The sequence below is a fragment of the Halichoeres trimaculatus genome, unplaced genomic scaffold, assembly GCF_033239565.1.
Source record: "Halichoeres trimaculatus isolate MK-OKI-2021-1 unplaced genomic scaffold, fHalTri1.1 fHalTri1_scaffold_19, whole genome shotgun sequence".
Taxonomy (NCBI): Eukaryota; Metazoa; Chordata; class Actinopteri; order Labriformes; family Labridae; genus Halichoeres; species Halichoeres trimaculatus.
The window spans coordinates 12,664,080-12,691,264 of NW_027437197.1; the positions used below are offsets into that span (position 1 = coordinate 12,664,080).

At 40.6% G+C, this 27,185-nt stretch overlaps 1 protein-coding gene across 1 annotated transcript; it reads right to left on the minus strand.

Moving 5' to 3' along the window:
* Window positions 1-25,864, minus strand: wnt6b (wingless-type MMTV integration site family, member 6b). The gene is made up of 4 exons (XM_074695575.1): window positions 25,055-25,864; window positions 14,461-14,681; window positions 4,196-4,500; window positions 1-2,972 (listed from the first exon to the last, which is right to left on the minus strand). The coding sequence occupies exons 1-4, from the start codon at window positions 25,132-25,134 to the stop codon at window positions 2,511-2,513; spliced, it is 1,068 nt and encodes a 355-aa protein (XP_074551676.1). The 5' UTR covers window positions 25,135-25,864; the 3' UTR covers window positions 1-2,510.
* Window positions 25,865-27,185: the final 1,321 nt, after the last annotated feature.

Sequence of the window (27,185 nt, forward strand, 5' to 3'; positions counted from 1 at the left end):
CGAACAGATGATGGAGAAGCAACATTGTAAAAAGTAAAGTATACGCTGTCTGGTAATAAAACTTCAGTGTAAATGAGATGACATGATTTATAGTTTATGGGGAACATACTTCCTCTGAAAAGAAACAACAAACAGAAGATCTTGTCTGCCTCACACTGAGACAGAGAGTCAGAGAGAGCTGTGCTTTTAATAACCAAATGAAGTTTAACATCACACAGCATCTTAACGTGATATAAAAGTACTGCTGACTGAATTATACTGTCGAAACTGGCCAACCTGCAAAAACACATACTCATCTGTTTCTTACTGATGCTCTCTCACGCACACACCCACACACACTCACACTTACACTCATACATGCTTATACTCATGGAAGCTAACATCCAAAGTGCATAATAACATTAGCCCTGTGTAACAGCACAGATAAACCAAATACATTATTTACATTTCTTGATACCAAGCAATGCTCGTTAATTTATACAGAGAACTATGAAGGTTTAATTACCAAGTCAGCTAGCCATTGTATCCAAAGTGCTTCAGAAAGAGATGGAAGTGAGTGAGTAGTCTTGTCATTGCATCTTTATATAAATAACTGTCTTAGCAAGTGAGTGAAGTTCTCACCTGCAGAATATGGTGCTAACAATGTTCTTCAAAGAAAACAACCAATAGCAATTCCCTTTTCTCTGCATCTAAGCATGTTTTGTATTATTGAAACAATTTTGGCTAGTTCATCCAAATTAGCGGGATTTTTGTTAACGCGCGAAGCATGAAGACTATTGTTGCACCGTCACAGAGTGTGATGGCAGTCATTCTCTAAATTTCTCTCAAAGTAAGGTTAAAGGGCAAGATCTGAGACTGAACGCATAACCCTTAATCTTTCTATTAACCCAAAGCATAACTGGAATAACAGATGGTACAAAAAGGATCTTAACAGGCTCAAAAGGTTTCATAATAGTCGGTACGGCCTCTGATGATTAGCAGTTAATACATGTAACTGTTCACTAAGCCCCTCCCTTTAACAGCATTGTATAATCATATTTAAGCAATAGTTTACCTTTGGGTGTCTCTGGGAGCTTAGGCTTCTTACATGTAGTTAATGTAAAAGAGATAAATGGTAATATATAGTTATAATAATTGTATATAATAATAATAGCTAACATGGAAGCCTTTTTAATTCACACTTTTAGCCATAGATAATGAGTAAAAGTGCCCAGTCTTATGAAAAATGATATTGTTAGCATGCCCAGCTAAATATGATCTGACTTTAGGTAATAATCTGTCTAAGTTACTTTCAAGGCCAACATCAAAACAAGAAAGCAAAAGGCTGCACATCATTTAATTAAATTATTAGCATTAGCCAACTAGGAAAGAGTAACAAAGCCTCAAGTGAAAAATGAATTAAAAAGACCTACACACACTGATAACATCCATCCATGCGAAAAGAAAAAAAAGGGATATGAAAATTCTTGTATTTTTTGTGTATGATGCATATTTCAGGGCCGAACAGGAAGTTTCAGTAGGAGGAGACAGGGCTTAGTGAACAGGTTAATAAGACATGCCAGCTGTGTCCTAATCAGGGGCTGCATCCTACGAGGGGCACATTTAAAGTCCTAATGTGTCACGCTTTTGAAGTGTCTTTTAAATGTGGCTGACAAATGAATCCAACTTTTCCAAAGCTACAACATATCCAGAAGGTGAATCCTTGGTAGCCGAACATGTCACATTTCTTTCTGTGCCAATTTAAAGAGTTGGCAGACTTTGGAGAGGTATTTGGATTAAACTCAGTGAAGTAATAGTAAAAAATACAAATGTTTAACCAAAGTGAGCCCTGAACATTGAATTGATTGTCTACATGACGAGAGTGATGCTCAAGCTATTTGAAGCCAGCCGTGTCAGCTATCAATCCGGCTGGTTACCTTTAGGTGCAATGTGATGCAAGGATACGGCTGGAAAACACTGGTGACAATGCAAGAAATCTTAAGTTGACCAGACCCCTTCCTTTCAAGCTTAACCTGAGCAGTCCACACAGCCAACAAAGACCAGGTCCCTCGAAGGATGTTAACCCTGCACTGGGACACAGCGCATTACTCAGCTCTTGATCAGGTGATGGAGGTGCATCTAAAACCATGTGCCAAATCAAGATCTCCTTAAAGAGATTTCAGAATCTTTGGTCCTTTTTCATGTACAAAAATAGGTAGTTCAGACAGGAAACATTATCAATCCACTTTTTTTCTCTCTCACAGCCACTCTTATTCTTTATTCTCAAGTGACTTTTTTCTACACCTTTTTGAACCCTTTGGGAAGCATCAAAGGGAGCAACAGTTATTTGAAATGTACATTTTGGGCATAATCTGTGTAACTGGTGCAAATACAGAAGCGTAAGTAACACAGTGAAAGTCAAAGTCCTTCTCTCACATTAGCCAAACTACATCAAAAACCACAAAAAGTAACAGAAGTACTTATATTAACCAAGTCATACTGACAGAGCTCAGCCTCAGTTCAGAAGTTCATCAGTGGCAGAGACTAAGCTCTTTTCGTACCAAGCATTTCTTGCACTGGACCACACAACACCAGTGGAAACGACACAGGCAGTTCTCCTCAATCACCACTGTTTCCTCTCGGTAGCCGCGCTCACAGCACAGCAGGTCACAGCCGCTGATGTCCATGGCTGTGCTGTTGCACATGCGACCCCTTGTCCCCAGGGAACCTGTTTTTCTATTTGCAACACAGAAATCAGGCGACTCATCAGAGTAGATCAGATCCTGCTTGTCTGGAGGTTTTATGTTCTGGCCAACAGGGATCAGAGTCTTGCCGTCGTTGCCGCCCATCACTTTTGAAGCACCATTAAATCGCTCCAGCAAGCGGTCGCCCACCTCCCGGAAATGGGGCATCTTCTTCCAGCATGTACGCAGGGTGCATGAGCCAGACAGTCCATGGCACTTGCATTCTGTCCGCATGTAGAGCTTTACTGCCTGGGAAGGTGAGGTGTGGGTTTCAAAGAGCAAAGGCGAAGAGGGTCAGATGGGTGGGGAGAGAAAAAAAACACATGTTAATAGAGGAGAAAAAAAAGGCGGGGGGGGGGGGGGGGGAGTTTTACTGAAGTGAATCAAAACTGCTTTTGATAAATAAAAAAGTTGAATAGGAAACAGTAATTGTTTTGAATCCTGTTTTTTGATCACAAACACTTGCACAAACCCTCACACAGTAATAAATAAGTAAGATACAAGCAGACGCTGTTCAGAAGGAATTCAGCTCCCTACCCCCTCCTCTGCCTCCATCTTGCCTCTGGCCCTCCTATATCTAGCAAGCCTTGACAACAGATCATTCACTTATAGTGCACATAATTAACCCATCACGCACTCACACACAAACGCACCTGCTTGCTCAGACACACACATGCAGACACAATTGCAAAACATGCAAACATACAGGCCTGTATGCAATCGCATAAACACACAACACCCGTATTTCGTAACCTCGGGGCGTCTGTGTTCAGGTCTTGACTTTTTTTCAAATGGCTTGTTCACTAATGCTACAATTGGACTTCATCCCAAAACCCTCCTCTCTTTCTACCTGTCTTTGACCTCAACAACAGTGAACTTTGTAACTCTGTGTTATTCTTGTGCATGTGCCAACATTTTTGCAAGTGGGTGTACCAAACAAAGCAACACAACAGAGCGGAAAGCAAATGAAATGCTGCCTTAAAGATCAAGTAAGCTATAATAAAAAATAATGTAACAACTTCGAAGATGCAACTTATATCCCTTCAGTAGCATGTTGACTTGTTGAAGCTATCCTTTATACAAAAAAAAAAGAGGAACTTTAAACTTCTACAAGAGCTGTGGAAATATAAGCCACGATTTGCCTCGGAGGCTTGAAAACAAAATGTGTGGCACGCTCTTGTTTTTGTGTTTCAGAAACCTGATTCTTGTCAGAATATCAGCTTACGCTGCTACACAAATATGGCTGCAGGCGATGTCTTTCTCTTTTGCATGTTCTTGGAATGATGGAACATTCCACAGCACAAGTATCACCATTGCTGCTTCATCTTTAAGAGTTTTAATGCCAGATTTGGACTCATTGCACCACTGTAGTTAAAAGTGATTTGTTAGAGTGCATTGCAGAGTGTCTTAAAACACATTTTAAAAAAGTGCACAGATATACTGAGTTTTTTTATTCTAATATTTTTTCTTACCAGCCGCCCAGCCTCGTTGTTGTGCAGATCAATCAGTGTCCTGATGTCACTCTTGCCCCTCCTCCTCTTGGCATCCATAAACTGTTTTGACTTTTCATATCCAAACTCCACATCATCTCCACAACCGCCCCACTCCCACTTGATTCCATCCCCAGGTGAGGAGGGTGAAGGTGGTCTTGGAGGTGCTCTGTTCCTGGTCGCCTCACAGCCACACTGCAGGAGGTCTCCCATGCTGCAGGCCTGGGTCACAGCGTGGGTCACACCAGCTGCTGTGATGGCGTACACAAACGCTGTCTCCCGAATATCTACGGTAAAATGGGTGAAAGGGTGAAAGGAGGCTTTTAGTATTGGTTTGGTTTGCAAACAATCAACAGAATAACATTCAATTAAAACTGAATAAATAGCTGTGAATGTTGTGTTAACTAAAAAGTAACAACAATTCCTGCAGAACACTTCAATAATTCAGCGATGCCCGAGTGTCCGTGAGCAAGACACCTGACCCAAAACAGCCTCCAGTGGTTATGCTAGCAATGTGTTAATTGAATAAATTAATACTGCTGGGGGTTTTCCATAGCATCTGCCATCAGTGTATGAATGTGAAGCTGTAAAAGTAATTTTAAGTCTTAAGGACAAAGCATATATGAGTATAAATAGTGTACATAGTCACTAACAATGGGAAAACACCAGATGCATCTTCAGTCCAGCTCTGGTCAAAAGGAGGAAGAGTTAAATAACCAAATTTGGAGTTCACTTTGCAATCAGTTGAGTCATTCCCTGTCTGCCATTAGAAAGTATGCAGGTTAAAGGCACCTTTGCATGAGTTTTGACTACTGGGGCTGAGCCAAGTGAGCATATTCAGCTTTGCTACTTTCTAACAATAGAATTCATGGAAGAACTACTGACATAAAAAGACACTGGAGGTTGTAAACAGATCCATTAATTGGGAGGGGTAGGTTTTTAAAAATGGATGCATTCCAAATATGCTGATACGCACAGGTAGACACAAGTTTTTCATCTCTTTTTCCATTTGACATTCTCATCTAATTTTTTGTTCCATAGAGACAAAAACTCTGCATGATACACACCTACAATTTGCTCTACAGCACATCAAGACAGCTTCCTGTCAACACACTGTATCAGTGAACTTTTCATCGATCATCTCCATCAATCAACTGCAGGACAACAACTGGAAAAAGGAGAGATGGATACACAACAAAAAGCTTCTGGTTTTCCATCCATTCATCCGTTTATCTTCCACCCAACCAGTCAATACAGCAGCTACATGGAACAGGATAAAAGCACCTTGCTCTCAATCCCGCTCCATTACCATGATCTCAGGCATCATTGGATTTGTGGTGCTGAGAGTGTAGCTATTTCTCCCTCTGACATGCACACTCATACACAGGCTCTTACTCTCATACGCACCACAGCTGCTGGTTTATTTTGAGTGTGGGGCTTAACACTCCAGACTAAAGGCATGTAAAACCACAACTGCAAATTGATTGTCTGTCCTCGCTGGTCGCTCCAGCATCATCGTTGCCCTGAGCTTTTATCCTCAGTTATTGCTGCTGCATCTTTGTACTCTAGATCAAAAGAGCAGGGATGAGAGGATCTTAAAGATATAAAAGGTGTAAATATCAAGTTGACCTTTTCTTGGTTTTATTTGGTAACTCGTTTAGAAAAAAGACTTTTTAAGGTTACCATTAAACAAAAAACATTAACAATGGCCATCTTCACAGTTCATTAAAATACTTAATTGATTTGATACAGATTTATCCATCATTTATCTGGCCACATCAGATTTAGGCATTGGTTGTTTTTGCCACTGGCCCTCTACTTGAAGGTCTTGATAAAATTAACCCAAAAATAAAAAGTTTCTGTCACACGCTAAGTAAAATGCTGCCAGCTTGGTATCTTGTGACTCAACTTCACCATGTCAGATGTCAGCTAGATGTCACGATAACCACTGATTTTTCTGAGTTTAAAAGTGGTAACCTCTGGTCAAAAAATTTGAAACTCATGTTGAAGTACTGCTGGAGACCATTTACAGGATAACTTGCTGCAGGACTGCATATGCTAAGCCAATAAAGCCTATCAAAAATATAACATGTTTACCACCTGGTCCAAAGACATGTTTTGGTCAGAGGGCCTTATCTCTTTACTGTTACCCACTGTACAGGTGAACTTTTTCAGAACTAGTTATTTTCAAAGTTACAAGTTTTGCCCATCGGCACCATAGACTGTACACAGAGTGGATAGCGTGTCTCCGTCATTTACCATTGTAAGGTTTTGAAGCCAAAATACCCCCGTCACAGGCGCTGCCAACAGAATCTAAGTGGAGCTGGGTGACAAAAATAATACATTTTTTTTTTCCTTTCAAAATACCAATCATGGGCTGCACGGTGGCGCAACAGTTAGCGCTGCAGCCTCACAGCAAGAAGGTCACCAGTTCAAATCCCCACTTTGGCCAATGAGCCTTTATGTGTGGAGTTTGCATGGGTTCTCTCCCTCCCACAATCCAAAAACTTGGTCACTCGAAATTGTCCGTAGGTGTGAGTGTGTGTGTGAATGGTTGTCTGTCTCTATGTGTCAGCCCTGTGATTGACTGGTGACCAGTCCAGGGTGTACCCCTCCTCTTGCCCAATGACAGCTGGGATAGGCTCCAGCCACCCGCAACCCTGATAAGGATAAGCGGTATAGAAAATGGATGGATGGATGTAGTCTTATCACTTCTCGGCCTCCTGATATTTTACAATCCCTGAAAAAGATACACAAGAAAGGTAGCTGTCAATCATTGTTAAACATGACTAAAACCTTGTTTTCAACCCCTTATAGCGACTAAGAACAAAACTTTTCAGAAAAAAAGAGGACTTGAACACAGGGCAGCCAAATGATGTCTTCAAATCACCACAACAATCAGACGTGAGAAATGTTTCTACGAGCGGTGTTAATTTTTTAAAGTTTGACCACAGCCCACCTGGAATAGAATAGAATAGAAAATACTTTATTTATCCCCGAGGGGAAATTCAGGTATGACTGGAAAGTCTGATTTTTTGACCTATGCTGCAGCCAGTCACCAGGAGGCGCAGTTTTTGTGGCGACCTCACTTCAAGCTGAGCAAGATGGCGCCCTTTTTTTTTTTTTTTACAGTCTATGACTAGCACATGGCTGATTAGACTGGCAGGAGAGCACACAGTAGCCGTCTGCAAGAACGAAAAACCCTGCCTCTTTGTTGCATCCAAACTTGTATAAGACTAGGTTTAGTCAAGCTTTTCAGTATAGTTCAAGCTGAGGGCTTGGATGGGCTTCTCATTTCCAGTTCTATATCAGAAACAGATAGGTGACCTCATGGACAATACAACCCTGACAGATTTTTCCTTCTTCCATATTAAGTCTGCAGAACATGATTTCTGAAGTGGTGTCTGTAAATCTTTGCCAATCTTTATAGGGTCAACTGAGAGTCTAACATAATTGAAAACATTGAGCACACTATCCCCCAAAAAACAGCCAAAATTTAGCAGACCAGATCACAACTTTAGAATCAGGCCATTAACAGGTTCCTACATTTTTCGCGATCCAGAGTTCCGCGGACGGGTGCGCACAGGAGCATAAGATGTTTCCTAATCCACCGCTGAAAATAGTCTCTTACAAATGCATTACTTACTCATGTTTGAACAAGGTGTGGCAGACAGATTAATGACTTGTTGAACTCTGGTCCTTTGCTGGATTTGTTGACAGTATGGGTGAGCGTAAATTTTATAAAAAGGCAAGAAAGCTGTTTAAGTTCTGAGGGCATTGATTAGTTAAATGTCAGACATTTATCAAGATAGATGTGACATAAAGAAGACAAGTAAATTTGGATAGAGAGAATAAAAGAAATGGTGATTAAGACCTTTGAAAGCCACTGTATGAGTGAGTGTAGGAACTGAAGGGGCTTCTATTCATAAGAACTAAAAGGCAGCGAGCGTGCCATCACTACTGTCAGTGCTGCCAACAGAGTATCGTATGATTCAGCGAATGGGATTCATTAAGAATGGTAACTCATACAATTACGGACACATACACACAAAGAACTGGTGGTGTGTGAGGAGACCTGCACAGTCCAACATGATGTGATATAAATTCCAGCTGCAAATCTCAATTGAGTAAAGTCAATACTGGTTTGATTTGTGTTGTAGGTACACTTGCAGCATACAGTGCATTTTATATATTATTATGTGTCAATGTCTCTATTTGTATGTGTGGTTCATATCCTTGTTCATAGCCTTATTCAAAGCCACACCTCACAGTTCCCGATATTCAGAAGAAGTGACAGCCTGAACTAAAGATGTGTCATCCTCAAAACATGTCTGGATCTATTTAGAGGCACGTCACATCAGCAAAGAGCTCATTATAATCAGAACAATATGGTGATAGTGTGTCCAAACAAGCAGGGAGCCTCATCCAGAAGGACTTGTATGCTCTAATAAACTCTTCATTTAGTGTTACGGGTCTAAACTAGGCAAACGACATGTCTGCATTTTTAATGTAGCCGACAACAATATCAGTGATGAAGTTCATTTGGTTCAAAGTGAGATTAAGTCAAAACAGATAATGAGAGGTCATTCAAATGAGCTTGATTTGAAAAAGAGAATACAGAGAAAAGAGTATTGTTTTGAGTAACAGAAGCTATCAAAAATTGGATGATTTGAGACACCCTGTTTCATATTTTCCTCGGAGACATGAATTCCAAACAAATTCTCTGCTGCAGTGGGTGTCTGGGCCTGTCTACGTCTGCTTCTAATTCCATAAAGGCCCTTCTGCAGGAATTAGCACATATTCCTTTAATACTCTGACTTTTTGGGGAATGAAACAAGGGGAGACTGGGTGTTAGAACTGAAAGTCCAGATAAGCAAAGTTTAATAAAAAAAATATGTGCGTCTCATTAGGTGGGGTGCAAAGTCTATTGATCATCTGCCAAGTGGGATTTGGTGACAACCAAAGTGGGTGATAGAGACACAAGGTGTTATTTCACAATGTGCAAGGACAGAGAATGCACAAAATAAAAGACGAGCAAGGAGACCTGACATGTTTTTTGATGCTGAGACTGACAGCAGGTCGCTTCAGTTGTGTATGTTTTGATTTTAGGCCATCACAAAGTCACAATGTCATGACCGTTCCACTGTTCTGCCAACATGAGCAGGAGCTGTCTGACATTGTAGATCCTATGTTCTTGAAAAACTGAGACCTGACTATGGGATGATGACACTTCCCCTCTGTTCAAGAAAAAGTCTCCTATTATCCATCCATTCATTATGGATTATTATACGGGCTCTACAGCCAATTTATTGTGACCTATTGACCTGACAAGTATGTTTTTGGGCTGGGGAGAAGTCAGTATTCAGAGAGAACCTGTGCATGTATGGGAAGAGAATGCAAACTCCACACTAAAAGGTTTTTGTCAGTATAATGTGAAACACCCAGCCACAATCTGGGGGTCCACCATAGACTGTGTAAAACATTGACGTAGTCTCCCCAACGTCACCCATCTGTTTCTGAAACGGAAAATGAAGCAAATCGGGAATCAAGGCTATATTGGAAGTGGCAAGGGCTTTGTGTACAGCAATAGGGTGCCCATCAGTCACGTGACCTGAACTGTGCCTTTGATTGTGCAAGCTCGGGATCTCGATATCCTCTGAATCATCAAGCAAGAAACTCCCTCCCCCAGTACTGATAGTAAACTTAGCAATTCAGACAGGAAATGTTTTTCGAACCAGTCTGTAAATAGGTTAATTTCTGCTTCGATAACAGCATTTTTTGGCTTGCTGTGTACGTGACTTGCGGTACTTCTGGAGCCAGCCTCACGTGGACAGTCGAGAAACAGCAGATTTTAGCACTTCCACATTGCTTCACACTCTTAGACCGGAGGTTGCCGCTTGGGGTCCACCTCCAACTAGTGCTGCCACCGTGCTGGGGTAGGGGGGGTTGAGTGTTACTGTGGTTGCAACATTGTGACATTATTTCCCGACTCTCTGGCTACAGACTGTGCTCGCCTCTGTGAACGCATCTCGTTTTAGTTCTTGATTGTGTTCTGTTAATTACAGAACACAATCCGACCCTGCAGACACCTACACAAATTATAACATAGAGGTTAATGGGGGTCACTACCTCGGCTAAATTTTGCCTTGTGTCAGGTCTTCTAAAGCCACTCCAGTTATTACCAGGGGTTATATTATGGGACAAGCAAAACAGACTTTTCAATTTGCTCATAAAGTATGTTAAAAGTGAAAATAAGACAGTAAGCATTTATTTATTCCATAGAATTTACCACTTCCTTCAAATTATGGAACACTGTGATACCAAAAATTATATCTTAATGTTCTCACTTTATTATACATTTTTACTCTCTGTTATGAGAAATGAGGGGTGGAGAGTAGGCTTAGGCTTAATCTGCAAGACCTTTCCATACAGTGATATTTGTGTTTCCATGTACAGGTTCATGGAGAGTTGGAGCTTAGCCAGCCTCGCTCTGCTGAAGGAAGAGGTCACTGGACTAAAATAGAGCTCTTATAAGAGCATTCACACTCTAAACAACTACATAGAATTTCTACACATCATGTCCATGTTTTGTTCCTCTTAATTTCTCGTGTAAGTTTCCACCTTTTTCCACAGATCTCAGCTCCATGTGATGAATCAACAGTAAAAACAGTGAATTGGAAAACAGCAGCTGAACAAATAGAATCTGATGGTTCTTATGATCCTGGCAGCCATCAGGCTGGAAAAGCTGAGGTAAGAACATGTGTATGCCTGTGAGATTATTACTGATAAAATACTTGACACAATCGATGATGGGTTTAATTACTTTGCTACCACTTTTCAGCCCAGAGCAAGAGCTCTTGTTTATTTTACAGCTGAATAGTCTTTCACACACATGGTGTACACAGTCTACGGAGATGTTCAAAAGAGAGCCGCAGCATCCCCTATGTGGTTACTAGCATCAGTTATGTTGATGGGCTCACTTAATATCGCTTCAGGGTCCTAATGTTATTTAAACAGAGAAGATCAAAGAAAAGTGGATAATACCAAACATTCAATGATGGGCAACAAGATATTTGACCTTGTTTTGACGTCACCTGTGCGTCAAAGGTTTATGTCTAGAAGAGAGAGCAATTCATTGTGACGCAAAATAAGTTGATTCCTTGTATCAACATGTTCATTTGTTCATACTTTTTGGAGTAAAGATTTATGTTGCACCTATGTTGTGAAATCAACTTAGACTCAATGATATGAACTTGCACACCTGCACACTCAAACACACACAGACACTCAAACACACACAGACACACTGACACAGGCTTCAACAGACACATTTGAGTGTACATCAATTTGAAATGACTTAGCTAACGACACACCACAGGATAGAAACAACTTTGTACACAAGAGAGGATTGCTTGGAAAAGTTTCTGCAAAGAGGGAGGCATGTGTTGCTCAGGCAACTTGTTACTGACCCCACCAGGTACTTCCAGCCACCCACAACTCTGAACAGGACACGCGGTATAGAAGATGAATGAATGAACAAAGACATCCCATGAACATACGTTTTCACAACCTTTAAAACTTAAAGGGCAATCAACAGATTTTTTGTTTACAACTTACATTTTCATCATACCATGAGCGGGTATGAGGAGCTCAGTTTTGACTGAAACCCCCTCTGATATAAAAAGGCTCATCTTGCTTTTTAAGCCACAACCCATATTAAAGTGGACAAAACAAACTAAGGCCTTGTTTACATGACAACGTTTCATCTGAAAACACTAAAACACAGTGAAAAAAGATTGCGTTGACACGGAAAGCAGAGGGACTGAAAACGCTGTAGTAAGCATGCCAGGCCTGTAGGTGGTGCTATAACTGTCTTGTCCAGAAGCCGCTTTTGGGAAGAATTAGAGCCGTAGTAGAATTGAGCAGATCATCTAGTATGTTGGGGAATACTAAGTGCAAAAGTGGAGCAACAGATGCACATTTTGTATGAAGACAGTCAGCAGATTCAGCAGATTGAGGGGCATAAGCACGACACAGTAGTTCACGACAATCGTAACAACTGTATTGTTGTCTTGTTGTATGCGCTCGTGTGAAGCGGAGTGTGACGTCAGCGTTTCCACTGAAAACACCGGCTTACTGTTTACACGGCAATTTAAAAAACCCTTTTATAGGAAATAACTCTTCAGTAAGGGCAATGAGGTTAAGTAAAGTACTTAGAAAGCATAAGCAATACAATCAAAGCATTTTTATTTTGACATTTAGGTGTAGTGCCTTCTGTTAAACTGCCATTACAAGCTGACTTAGGTAATTGAGGATAACAGTTTCAGAACAGAGGAGCACTCTGGCTTCCCTATAGACAGGAAGAATTTATGATTAATTGCTACTTCTTCTTCTACCGGTAGATTCTTGCACCTTTCTTTTTTCCCCTTCCTTTCTGTCTCCCTGCCTCTGTTGTGTCTTCGACTTTTCTCCCTGTCAGCGAGACTGAAATCATAAGGGGTGTAACTCATTCAAATGTGATAAAGGTTCTTACTGAGAGAGCTGTGGCATGTATAACAGTCATATGACAAAACGGTAAGCAAGGTAACTAGTTCTGCAGCTTAACCCAACCACTTCAGTCAAAAAAAATCACAAGTTTTTTTAATAGGAGAAAAAAAAACACAGAAATGGAAATTGCTTAAGCTGTAAAATAACAATTCAGTATTGAACAAAACTATATCCACATTGAACATGATTAAAGTGTCATGTGTTATTTTCCTTGTGTAATTATTGACAGGTGTGCTGAAAACACCACTGTGCACATCTTTACAATATGAGACCCAAAATGAATTTAATAGCATGCTATAACACATTTCTTTGTTGTCTCAGTTATTACCTGTTTGTTGACGAAACACTGACACAAAGGCTCTTCAGTACGATCTTGAAAAAGACAGACAGCTCTCTATAAATCTAATCATACTAGAGAAGAACCAACACAGTAATTTGAGAAGACCAAGCACTGACCCAACAGCAGTTATGTTACTGACTTCAAAGAGCTGGAGGAAGATGTTAAGAGATCTTTAAAGAGATGTCAAGAGAAAAGGCAATTTTAGCTGATTATTCCGAGCGTGCCCGATCTGATGAAGAGGACAGTCACTCAACTGTGAATATGTCTGCACTGAAATACAACAGCTGCCCTTGTCTGTTGGAGTGGCATCAGACAGGGTTCTGACCTCAAGTTGACGCAAGGCCATCAGCTGTAGTCATGAGGTCATGGGTTCAGATCCTGAGGAGCTCGGGGCTGAGAAATGGGACATGACAGTGATTTTTTTTTCACATACAAGGAAAGGGAACCATGTGTAAAACTTTATAAAGGTCTGATGGAGAGCCACAAAGATTATTGTGGAAATTTGTCCTCTCCATCTGCTACACACATCTCAATCAAGGGTCAATCCAAAAAACTAAACCATGTGAAAGCACTTTTATTCCTGGAAGAAGTGTCTGATCCATTCAAACCAACAGGTTCAATCTGTGTAACACTGTTTGGTTCATATGGATGATTACTAATGGTGTTCAAAATTTTGTTCAGAGAACACAAGTTCCCAGTCAAGAGTCTGTTAAAAAGTTAAAGTTAAAAAAAGTTCATTGTTTCAGACAATGAATTGTTATCTTTTCACTTTCTTTGTAAAAGACTGTATCAAATTCAGTGCTCCATTTCTACAAAAAACACAAACAACTTAGGGCTTCTGGTGAAGCCAGTGCACACCACATGAAAATGTTTCAACATGCTGCCCCTGTCCTGCAGCTTCCTCTCCTTATTTTCCAGCACTATCCAACTCTCTTTCCTCAAAACCTACTGTCAGGTGTCCCCTCATTCATGCAATAAGTTCCCTTGTGTGTCTTTTCAGGCAATTATTAATAATATATGGAAATTCTTAATCTTTGTTGGTGATGGTTTTATTTGCTTCAGTATACGTTGTTGTGAAAAGTAATGTACTGAGCTATGTAAATAAAAAAAAAAGAAAAGAAAAAGCAGAAACTTGATGTTTTTGTGGACATTACAGACATTTTTGCTGCTTTTGAACAGGTCAGAACTGATTGTTGACCTCAGACTTTAGTCGGTGCAAAGCCAATGAAGTCTACCAATGGGCATAGATTAATATTGACCATACTAATATGACAGTGGGTCTTCTAGATCCAAGGGTACAAGACAGAGAAAAATAAAGACACAAAAGTTATGATCAAAATTCTGTTCCTTCCAAACTCACCTTGCTGCAGTATTTTGCCAAAGTACTTGTTATGGCTGGTGCAGTTCCACCGGCGGTACCTGAACTGATACTGGCACTCCCTGACGCCCAGCCTGGCTCCTTTGGCCACCTCACTGATGATCTCTGGCTGAGTCTGGCACAGCTCAGCCTGCTTCCCTGCCAGACGCTTTGCCTTTCTGCAAATACTGTTGGGGTCCATCACCAGCGGACTGCCGACTGCCCTAGAAAATATGGACACTGTTAGACAAAAGCATCTCCCTGCAACATAAAACTTCTATTTTTGGTGTGCAACACCTGTTAACTTAATCACACCAAAAAGAAAAAAAAACTGTGCTCGCAATCATCTGCTGGGACAAACCAAATGCAACTTTTCTTTCCATGGCTGCTTAGCCTGCCAACTCTGCCCACCATTTCTCAGCTGTGGCGATGATGTACTCCTTAAATAGACACGTGAGAGACAACAGATCACCAAGTTTCTCAGCAGAATCCAAGCACTGACGTCAAATCCCAAAGTCTGTATTTTGCTCTTGGACCTGACTTGCTAGAACTGTGTGGTCCTCAAAAAAGTTGGAAATGAAACAGTTGGAAGTGTCTTGACAGACAGGCAGTTATACAGTTGATCTTAATGCTAAGTTGATTTCGGTAAACCAGATGGCAGACTGTCTAGATTTCCTTGCTGATATGGCTTCTCTGGAGATTTTGCAGCAGCAAAGAGCCTCACCACTTAAACCACAGTTAGAAAAGGAAAAATACCAGATTAAGCTTAAATAGATAGAAAACCTCTACACTATACACCACAAAGGACAAAAAGTGAATTTCAGAATGTGTGACAAAAGAATTCAAGTGTACTTTATGAAGTTAAAATGTTTTGTGTTGCATGAAGAACCTGGACCTCCTCAATGCACTGACATGTGAGTATATATAACACAGATAAATGATCAGTGCTTATCCTTAATGGGAAAGAGAGGCTTGGCTGTATTACTGTGAAACATTGCCAGTATCTGTGGCCAATGTAACATAACAGGAAAGAGGCTTTAGGAAATTTTCATTTGTTCCCTCTACTTTTTGCCTGAGCTATCCCACACGTATCTTTACTATGCTGTTAACTTGACAAACAATACATTAATCACAATACCTTTTCAACTGTTCTTTACTTTTAAAATTTTAATAATAAGATTGAAATGAGCTGATTAAATGGATAGAGTTCAGAAGTCTAAAGTCCTTTGCACACCAGACGCATATTTTTGGCCTGAATATTTTGCACGTTACTGTTTTGTTTTGTTTTTTTTCAAACCAACTGTTTTTCAATGCAAGCTTTCACAACAGCAACGTTCTTTGGCTGAACGAAATTGCGGCTTTTTTTCGGACAGAAGTAGATTTTTCCAAATTTTGGCTTGTGAATAGTACACATCCGACCAATCAAAACACTCGATGTTGACACGTCACCTACCAATACATCCAACATTAATTGTGTTTCTGACCCAGCATCCAGTTCTCTACGACGAAAGACATAAAAACTACAAAAACAACGATAACAAAGACTGTATGGAGGAGAATAACTGAGGAGATTGAATACAATGCCTCCAAATTTTTTGCAATTTCGTGCCGTTTATTCGCCTCACTGTTGGTGGGCAAAAGCCTTTACACTGAAAATCATGGAACCTTTGAATTGTTTGGTCCTCCCAGTGCTGGTTGAAACAAGATTGAGTTAACAACCAATTACGTGAAGTAAGTGATGAAGTAGTGATGATGCACCTCTTTCGAAAAAAAGAGAAATAAAGACAAGAAGAAGAAGTGGGAGAAGAAATGCACTTGTTTTGAAGCACACGAATGGAGAGCAGATAGTCTTTTCAACACGAGTTCTCTTTGTTCAGGACGGGTCTGTTACTTGTAGCATTTGCGAATTCTTATTTCCTACTAGTGCTCATCTACCAACTCCAACCTCACCAAACAGAGCTAATGGTAACCTCTCTTTTCATTTAACTGATAGACTCTCCAGTTTGAACAGACCACTGCAGAATAACTGCGGCATGTGGGTTGGAATAAACATTACCATAAACAGTTAACCCATATTTTAGCCTTTGGCTTGGGCTCTATAACTCTCCCAATAAGCTTTCTTCTGCCGTTCTATCCTTTTACTCTTTTGACTGTCCAGAAATGACAGTTTTGGTTTCCTCGAGATTTACTCTCATAATTACACCTCCGCAGAGATATAAAGGAATCATTCTATGTATTCTATAATAACAAATGGGATTTTTCTCATATGCAGTTCACATACAAAGAAGCATGCACCACACACACCGAAGCACACATAAACTTGTGTGCAGACTCCAGGAACACCCACTGTTGCATTCCTTTGATGATAATTGTGAGTGTACTAACAACATCACCGTGGATACAATTCTGTGTTTTAGATACAGGTGTTCTGTGTGTATGATGTGCTTGAGTGCTTAATTAGTGTGTAATTTTTCCACAAGTGTGTGTGGTATTCACACAGATAATTAAGTCACACAGGCAGTCTGTATGTGTTAATTATCAGATACAAATACAGTACTTAGCAACACACACTCCCTCTCAACAACCGATGATTATCCACCCGCTGCTTATCGGGCTGTTAGTGTGAGAGAGACGAGAGTGAAAGAATGGGATGAAGACAGAAAATGAAAGTGCGAGTGTATTTTCATACAGTGTTTGTTGACTTTTATAGGTGTCAGAAAAAGAATCCAAGTTTGTTTGTGCATGTCTGTGTGTCTCTGTGTGTATGTGTGTGTGCATTGGGCAGTGCTGAGAGGCCAGCCCTGTCAGGAGCTCACAATAGCCAGTCTGGTTTTATAATGGGAGGTGTAGAGTTGTAAAAGTTGTGAATGTACTGGAAGAAATTTGGATGGAATCCTGGAAGCAAAAGATAGAGACAGTTAAAGGGCTCTGACACTGACAGAAAGTGTTCCCTGTGATTGCTGTTCCTCTTTTTAAGAAAAGCAAGACCTTTTCAGATAACTGTTCAAAGAGAAGGCTAAAAAGAGATGGCACTGGTTTAAGATTGTGTGCAGCAATACAGTAGAAAAATGACTTTATTTTTTGTGCAGCTGTGGTAGATTAGTTTAGCATTAATTTAATGTCAATGTTGCTAAGTTGTTGTAAGTTTAAGGCCCCCTTTACACAACAAAGTTTTATCTGAAAATGCTAAAAAGCGGCGAAAACGCAGTGAAAAATATCTGCATTTACACAGAAAGCGGACTGAAAACACTGTAGTAAGCATGCCAGGCCTGCAGGTGGTGCTATGACTGTCTTGTCCAGAAGCTGCTTTTGGGAGATCTCCACAGAAGTAGAGTAGTGGTGATAATCTGGTGTATTGGGGAATACTAAGTGGAAAAGTGGAGCAAAAGATGCACATTTTGTATGAAGACAGTCGGCAGATTCAGCAGATTGAGGGGCACAAGCACGACACAGTAGTTCACGACAATCGTAACGACTGTATTGCCCTTAAGTGTTGGAGTCTTGATTTGGGGACATGGTGTATAAAGTCTACCTTTGTCACCAACATATAACACAAGCAACTACTTTGTCATCAAAGCTGTCTTAACAGGTCACAGCAAGTTAACTCACCATCTGTATCACATTATACTGAAACGTGACATTGGCATCTCTAGCATTAGCATCAACATGATTGTAGCTAAGGTTAACTTGAAGCTCTGGGGAAAGACAACGTAAGGAACAAAACAACACATCTCCAGGATTCAAAATTTGTAAGAGGGTAGTTGTGAGAGCACTCCTTGACTTTTAAAACTGGCACCATTGGGATGCATTAAAAATAATAATATTATTTAACCTTTCAGACAATATTTACCTCAAGACTGTGTCGATAATCTCCACTTGACTGTTGATAAGTTTAAAAGCAGGGTATGATGAAAGGAAGGTGGGAATGTGGTCTGAATCAGAGAGTGGAGTGAACTGAGGTGGAAAAGCGCATTGCTGGTGATATACCCAAAAATGGGGTGCATTAATTGGATAATCAGATGGCTGTAGGCACGGAGCATTCTTGCCCTTGTTTGGAGATTTAAAAAAATGTGTATCCCGGTGAGAGGGAATTGAATTGTAGACTCTTAAAGTAAATGAAGCAGGTACAAAGAAAAGCAGAGGTGTTTGACCAGATTAATCAAAGCCAGGGTTGGGTCTACAAAGCAAAAAGGGCTCTGTTTAATATTAGAATGTGTGATTCAAGTGCATCAATTGTCTACCTTTCTTGTCTTCTTTAGTTGTTTTGGGGCAGTATTGACAGATTGGTGGACAAAGTGACACATTTAGCCTATCTTTTTCATTTCTTCCTGGTAGAGATTTTGCAAAGTTAGTTTCCAAGAGCTTTAAATCACACACTGACATGTTTTAAAAGTCAGCATATTCTCTGAAGTCACACTTTCACATTCATCCAAGCACAGGCATTTGCAACTACGCAAGCATGCATTGAGATAAAAGGCACAAGTACCCCCTGGAGAAGGAACTACAAAGGCATACAGTAATCAGATCCTCCTTATGAAAAGTGCCACTGTTCTTCTGCTTGTCATTTATGATAGCGACAGAGAAGATAACAGCAACAAGAACACACAGTCGCTGATACTATCAGGGGCCTTAAGGGAAACCCGGTCTTGCATGAACAGTTTTCCATGAAAATAAAATACTCAAACAGAGATAGAGGGTCACATGCTGAGATAAAATCAGTCAAAGTAACTACAATAACTCAATCATAACAGTTAGTAGCAGCAATGTTGATGCTTCTGCCACCTGTAGCAACTTAGCAGTTGCTGCGATGCGGAACCAAACCTTTATCTTGTGGTGTTCTTATTGTGTGTTTTCTGGGCCCAGACATGAGCAAGAAAGAGATTAAACATTGGTGCTCGGAGCAACCTCAGGTTTCATTAAGGATCTCACGGCACCAAAGATAAAGTGCTGTACTGTACGGGGCCTTTCTTTTTTTTTTCTCCTCCGCCCACGAATGAGTGAATTTCATCCCTCCTTAATCCCTCAAGTATGCTGGAGATGAAGACAGTCACGACAAGTGTTAGTCTGAGACGCCAGAGTGTGAGAGAAAAATAGGAAGGGTCAGAAAGAGAAGCTGAAGAGAAGGTGTGTGGAGATAGGAAAAACGTGGTAAGGATTCAACATCAGTTACGGATGCTTTAGAAAAAAAAAACATTTAAAGCTAAAGCCGTCATGAAGCAGTAAATGGTACACAGCTTTAATGTATCTAATGTGTCTACGTCTGTACACCTCAAAAGAAGATATGGCCACAGTTAAACCTGACAGCACAGGTTACTTTCTGGTTCAGATTAGTATTGTGAGATAGAAGGTGGGCCAACAAATTCATTTCTTCATGCAATATTAAAATACATGTGACTTTTTTGTGTGTACAGTTCTACATGAGAAGAAAATGTTTTTCTAGCTAAACTATGTTTAGTGGTAACACATCTATACAAACTATAGAGCCCACCTTGTGACATTTAAGAAAAATACTACAGTTTGTGGCAACTATTTCATTATTTATTCAGTGAGCTTGCAATATCTAACCCCTCTTCACTTTGTAAAATTATCACATAACAATGGTTGTATCAAACCATCGCTAAAGTAAGAGGAAACATAAATTACCCATACCAACAACAGCAAATAAGTGAGTAGAACCAAGTGGCATTACTGGTCTCAAAATATGAAGTCCGCAATTCTTCAAGATCCTGCTTCAAACCAGCTGTAGAAACATTAGAAACCACATAAACATCAAGTAATGAGAGCTGATTCTTACAGCATTTATAATAGTATTCACAGTATGGTTCAAACACCTTTAGGTCTGAGTTTCTCACTTCTCTATTGACTCAGACTGTATGGGGAGGTTTGATTTGGGGCTAAAGGCCCACCTCTAAATCTCATCCTAAATGAGACGACGCTGGGTTGATTTTGACATTTCCAATATAGCCCAAACTGATGACAGGCTTTATCACTTTGCTTTAGAAACAGATGGTGATTTCAAGGACATTATTAAGTTAAACAGTCTTTAATAAGTGTGAAACAAAGACGGGAGAAAGAAGATCAGAAAATCATAAACAGATCAGGAACTGGTATGGGGGTTGTACCAAGTGTTTAAATCTTCGCTATTTCCGTCTTAACATTTTGCTTGTGAGATATCTTGGTGGAATTATTAGCCTAGCCTCTCCCAACAATATAATGTTGCTGTCCCGGCTGCTGCATGGAGGGTGCATTGCACACAGATGAGAGTGATCCTAACTCCAAGTCGAGAAAAATAATCGTTCTTTGGCCACTGTGGCTACTATTTTTAAATGAAAAAGAAGTAATTTTCTTACACTAATCATTCATATAACAAAATGAACCCTACATGGTTTGATTTCAGCCTCCTCTAGTAAGAATGGCTATTTTTTCTATGAATTTTTACTACTTGTCTTGTGGAAATTTCATGTAAAATCAAGAATTAACTTTTTCCAAAAAACATTTTCAGTCAAAGTTTGGTGTTAATGTGATAATACATATGTAAAAAACAAACCTATTAAGTTGTTCTTTAAGGCTAACTCGTACTGTAACTGGCTTCTGCTAACTCCAGAAACCGTAAGAGTAATGTTGTTCCTCTTCTTGACGAATTAAAGACATGACATGACATGGGAAACTTGTAACTTCTGTGCCGTATATGCCTGAACCATATTGAGGTATGGATGCCTGCAAAAGTACAAAAATGCATGAGTGCATATGTGCAGGCAGACACACACACACACACACACACACACACACACACACACACACACACACACACACACACACACACACACACACACACACACACACACACAAGCAAGTTTAATTCAGTTCTCTACCTGATGCCAAACCCGCATCGTCATTTAATCTTTATCTGTACCCATCTCCCTGGTCCTGATTAGACATCAAGCTTTTAAAAGCAGCAGTGGAGTGGACATGATAAGATCTGTTACAATGAAACTCTCCCCTTGTCATGATGGCGGTTTTGACTGTTAAGTTGGTGGGTACATTTCCGTAACTGTATGACTGAATGAGTGCAATGCTTCTTGACTGAGTGCAAGTTAAACAAATTAACCAGGATCCACTGGGGGAGACTGTATTTGGACTGACACACACATAATCACACAAAGGAGGAAGATAAAACACACACACATACAAACCAAAGAGAAGATTATGTGCACCTGTAAACTGGTGGCACGCTCTGGGGTGTCTGCCCAGCAAACTGAGGCTTAGAGATACCCGTACACACACACGGCATCGTTGGCCCTGCAAAGCACTGCAGTCAAAATCAGTATAAGAGAGCAAAGGCATTCCTTACTTCTCTGAGCCTCTGCTCTCAAGCCAAATGATTAGAGTGCGCTAATCAGCAGAGGCTCTGAAAGGATATTTATCTCACTGCATTTCGTCTCTTTCACTCTGTCTATCACTGCAGCTCTCCCCTTTCCTTCAACGACAACCTATCTTTGAGATAGGTACGCTTTTTTCAACAGGCAAGTATGACTATGGCCTCAAGTATGGCTTTAGTGACAGAGACACTGAAGAGACGCGAGCTTGAGACAGAGAAAGAGAGATATATGATGGTATGTCCAGCAGCTTTCAACAGAGAGCATCATTGTCCTGGCAGACCGCAAAGCAAACCACAGGTGTGGCTTCACCCTAGCTGCACCACACAGCCACTATATGTGTGTGTGTGTGTGTGTGTGTGTGTGTGTGAGTGTGAGAATCTGTGCAGCAGTGTGTGCACTTGTGTGTCTGCGTGAGTGTGTGATCCACTGAAGAAGTGTGTGAGTGAAAGAAGATGACAACGAATGTCAGTGGGGATAAAAAGGAAGTAGCTGATTTCTTGGTGTTGATTCCCTTAATCCACAACAGCTTTATTTCAAAATGAATGTCTTGGGTCCTGGTGAATGTGCTGCCAGTTGAATGTTGACGTGATTATTACTGAGTTGGAATAAATTCTTACACATGGGGCTGCTTAGCCAGGACTTTTTCTTCCTTACAATTTGAGCCACATGAATTATGATACGCCACTTGTGTTTTATTTATTTTTTCTGGGTCTCTCCTGTCTTTAGACTGATTGTACCGCCAATAAGTAATGTCTTTATCACAATGTTGAATGAAATTGTGTTTTGGTTGGTAACAACTGATATACTACCAAATTTGGTACTGACAAATACACAGCTAGCTGATACTATAATATTAATTCCTTCTTTACAGATGCCTTACCAAACCCTTGTTTCAGGTCTTGTGTTTTACCTGTATGAAGCACATTTACCTGGTAAATTGAGAGCTCCAGCTCGGCAAGATGTTAACATAGTCAGAAGCTGCAGTTTCAAATGTTATTCGAATGTTTAAACCTCCTGTTAGAAGATTTAAGCTGACAAAACCTACTGATACCTCTCTATAACATTGAAATTGATATTTTCATAACATTGGATTCAGTACACAATCTGCTGCCTCAGGGTATATATATCGAACGGCTGAAACTTTTTTTTTTTTTTTGCCCCAGGGAAAGTTTCTCAATTGGTGATTGATTTTTGACAGTACAAAGGTGTACAGGATATAATCCTCCTTTCCCACTCAAACCAAAAGATCCTCACAGGATTTTAAGTGAGATATTCGTCATCTTTTAAGAGTGTTTTGGAGTAGGCTAAACCTCTGGATGATCAGTTGCAGAGTGAACCTTTAAAATGATGAATGCTTAAGATATCCTAAAAACAATGTAACAAAAACAGCTTTTACAAGTCACTGCTTAGATTGATCATACAAGCTACTGAATGGTTTGCGCACGTCTGCTTCTTTTAAATAACAAAATAAAAGCCTGTTTAAAAAGGCTTCTGTTAAGGTAGCTGATAAGATTTTACCCATTTCAACCTGAGTGTGTGAAGACAATGTGTAGAACTGACCCCTGGAGGGACAGTGTTTTCCCCCTTTCCCTACACAGCTGGGTCACAGCAGAGTTCAGCAGCAGACCTGCACCCCTCTGGCTAAAAGTCACTTGTCTTTGTCGCTTCTAGGCAACTAAGTTTCACACATCAGACAAGTGTTTTTCTTTCTGTTATGTCCTCTATCCCTAGTTTTCAAAAAATGTCTTTAACATACAGATCTTGTAGAAACAGACATGCATTTTGGTTGGAACTGGAAAAAAAATGAGGTTTGAGCTGTTTTTTTTTCTTCTTTATCCTCGCTGTGATCACTTAATGCATCCAAATGCATAAAAGCAAACTTGAGTACAGGTACACCAAAGATGTTGGAGATCACTGAATGGATAGGACTCTGTTAGACCCGGTTTTCAGGAGATGCTGTTTATGATGCCTTCAATGGCACTCATCAAATGAGTGGAAAACAATCATCAGACGACTCCCTTGTCCTCTTCTGTATCTATGATCTCATGAAAACTTAAGAACAAGCTGGTCTGAGATGTTGTCTAAGGCCTCTTCAGCGTTTAATAGTCATACTAGGAAGTTTAGTAGACTTTTTCAGGCTCTGTGACACAACAACTCACACTGACCTTGACTGGGCTGTGAATGAACAGTGGGAGGATTCCCTGGGAAAAAAATCTCCAAGCTTCACATTCAAACACTGCCGCTTTGCAGAGGTGTGTGTGTGTGTGTGTGTGTGTGTGTGTGTGTGTGTGTGTGTGTGTGTGTGTGTGTGTGTGTGTGTGTGTGTGTTATAAAGAGAGGGAAGGAAAGCCAGAAATATTAGATGTTGTCTAACGGAATACTACACAGGCAGACAGAGACACACATGAATAGAAAATATGTTATCAGCAGATCTGCAGGAGCTGTCTGTCTGTCCGACTGTCACACAGCTTGTGAAGCTGAGCCTATATGGATTGTTTTATGATGACATATCCACTGCGCCTAGAGGGCCACCTGACATTCCTGACTCCAAACCCCCACTACACACAAACACACACATAGCCAGCACCTCCACCTCAGTCCCTCTCCTCTCTCCTCCATGTATCACTGCAGGCAATGAGCAGCAGACAACTCTTTCACCACCCAGTGTCTCTGTCATTAAGCCCTCTGCTCGGGTCCCATATCTCCCACCCTCAGTGAACAATATATTGACTTGTAAATAATCTGTCCCTTTAAAATAAAAAATAAAAATAAAAAAGTTTTTGAAACAATAAATTCATAATTTAATAATATAATATAATATAATATAATATAATACAATATAATATAATATAATATAATATAATATGAATAGAGTTTTCTTTTCTGTGTCTTTAAAAAAAATCTGTCTTTAACCTCCATTCGTCCATTTGATTCACACCTATATTGCATACGTTTATTTTAATACTCTCTGCTTTCCCTGCTTTGAATTTTGGTGATCATATTTATCCTTGGACCACACTCCCGGGCTATTCTGAGTATTTAGGTGAAAAGCCGGTAAGCTAGTGCTGAGCACAGTAGATAAATATAGATCAATAAATATGACATCCCGTGGTTGTGCGCTTACATCAAACTAGCCAAATTGGATGAGAATGATTGAATCGCCTGTTGTTTCTAGACGGAATGACCGAAAACACGTGGGAAAATAACAGAGCACTTACCACCAGAGTCCGATGATATTGACCGGGCAGAGCAAAATAAAGAACAGGGCCAGCTGGATCCGTGAGAGACGAACCGTCATGGTGAACGCAGCAAATCCTCCAGGAGACCCACCAGCAAAATTCAAAGTACTGACGAGCTCAGCTGACTCCGAGTTGGATTATTTCTGAAATACATAGGAGGTCCTTGTTTTCTGGCGGTACACTCGGCAAAAAGCTCACTGGAAACTGCCTGTCAATAAGAGCGCAAAGAGTTCATCATCCAACTCTTCTTCTGTCGGGCGCATTTTCATGCGCAACAAAGTTAGTCAAGAGGCTACTGAAGAGATGTCCGCTTCCAAAGGTGTGGTTAACCTCTTCATTGTCTTTCTGCTCGATCAGTCGCAGAACGTTACATGCTCCCAAGACGCTGGGAGAAGACAGAGACGTGCAGCTCCAAGCAGTGAAGTCCTCTTTCAAAGCGAAAAGGCGCACGAAACGCCTCTGGTTGTGCGGACAGTCGGAGCCTCGACACCGTTTGGGATATATCAGCACAAATGAAACAAGATAACCTGTAGAAGTGAATGGATGGTGTAATGGAAGCTGGTTTACTCAACGCGCTGTGAAATGACGCGCTGATGAACCCAGTGTTCGGGTTTTTTTGTGCGCAGCAGGTACTGTCTGTGTGCCACTGTCTGTCAATGTGTTTTCTTTGGGTGATACAGGGAGCAAAAAATGCGCTCCCCTTCTTCTCCTACCTTGCTGTGACGTCGCTCCAGGCGAAGCGAAATTCTCGCTGTCACTCAGAATGAAGGGGAAAGAAACTGCAATTAGTTTTAGAAAGACCAGGCAGAGAACTGCGAGGGGTAAACACACACAAACGCGCGCGCACATACACAGAGGGACCTGACATGAGCTGTAGTGTGTTTATGGTGGACCTGAAATCAGAGCTGATGGAATGAGGTGATGTCAGCACAGGTGTGGTAGCACCTTTCTGATGCTCGTGCCAACAGGTTGGCACGTTCAAAGACAAACTGGGAGTCCTTTAATGTCCGTCATGGACCAAAATCCAAAGGATCAAATACAAGGGGAATTATTTTTTCTTCTTTAATTATTTATTTGTTATTTAATTCGGAATTTATTCAGTCTTTGAGACTTAATTGTGCGTGTTCTTCATTAGTGTGTATTTGTGTGTATAAATGTGTGCTGGGGGACTGGCTAGTATTATCGCCTATCTGGCCAAGGGCAAATCCATTGAAATTCGACACCAGAGTACTGTAGTCGCCCATAAAAGCCCTGTCACCCGACTTCGTTCCACTGCAGTGATGCAATCAATCACAAGTGTAACACAAGGCAAAGCCACCCAGTCATGTACCACTGTCTTTCCATAAGGCCTTGTGTGCATTCACAAATGCACTAACCAGAACCATGACAGTAATGAATGCAAGTAACATGCAGGCCCACCCTCACTGAAGATGTTTTGAATTTTAGGTTTGAAACTAAAGTTAAAAAGGACAATATTTACTTTGGGTAGAAAGAGTATTAAAACATTCTTCTTGAGAAAAAAAGCAGATGAAATTTCTCTTGAAGGAACAGTGAGGACTTTGTGAGTGATCTTGAAAAAGTCTCACTTCTAGATATGAAGATGAGACTACCATCTCTAAAGTAGGTTATTCCTAAACACTGCTTCTTAGCTTCCAGATCTGGTCGGAGAAGACTGGATGATTTATGGCACATAAACAAAGATTCACTAACATTACAGGTTATAGACACCAGGTTGTGAGTGAATATAGCTTGCCACTAAACTACACTACAAACTGAGTTGACAAAGTTTGCTTGGTTTCACGTTTCAAACAATACCCTACATAACAGTTAAGAAATACCTTACCTCATTGCTTTGTATTTAGTGACTGATTCATTAAGGTTGGAAGAGTGGGCCTCAAACACCAAGGTCTGTCCATAGCTCTGCCCTCGCCAGGCCTCCAATTACCTCAGAACTAAATTTAGACCCTAGTTCCTGTGGTCAAAACACATAGAGTTCTGAGGTCCTCAGTCTGCAACATGACTTTGAACTGCTGCTCCCGAGGGAGCTATCCTTGTATTGACTCTGCCTGTTAGGCCATTGCAGGATGTTCAGCAAATCAGATAGAACACT

Excerpts from the sequence above, each read along its gene's own strand:
- wnt6b (XM_074695575.1), bottom strand. The coding sequence starts at position 25,134 with ATGACGGTTCGTCTCTCACGGATCCAGCTGGCCCTGTTCTTTATTTTG. Across the intron at positions 14,682-25,054 it reads AATATCATCGGACTCTGGTG|GGCAGTCGGCAGTCCGCTGG; the intron begins GTAAGTGCTCTG and ends CATATTTTCTAG. Across the intron at positions 4,501-14,460 it reads TGGCAAAATACTGCAGCAAG|ATATTCGGGAGACAGCGTTT; the intron begins GTGAGTTTGGAA and ends ATTTTACCGTAG.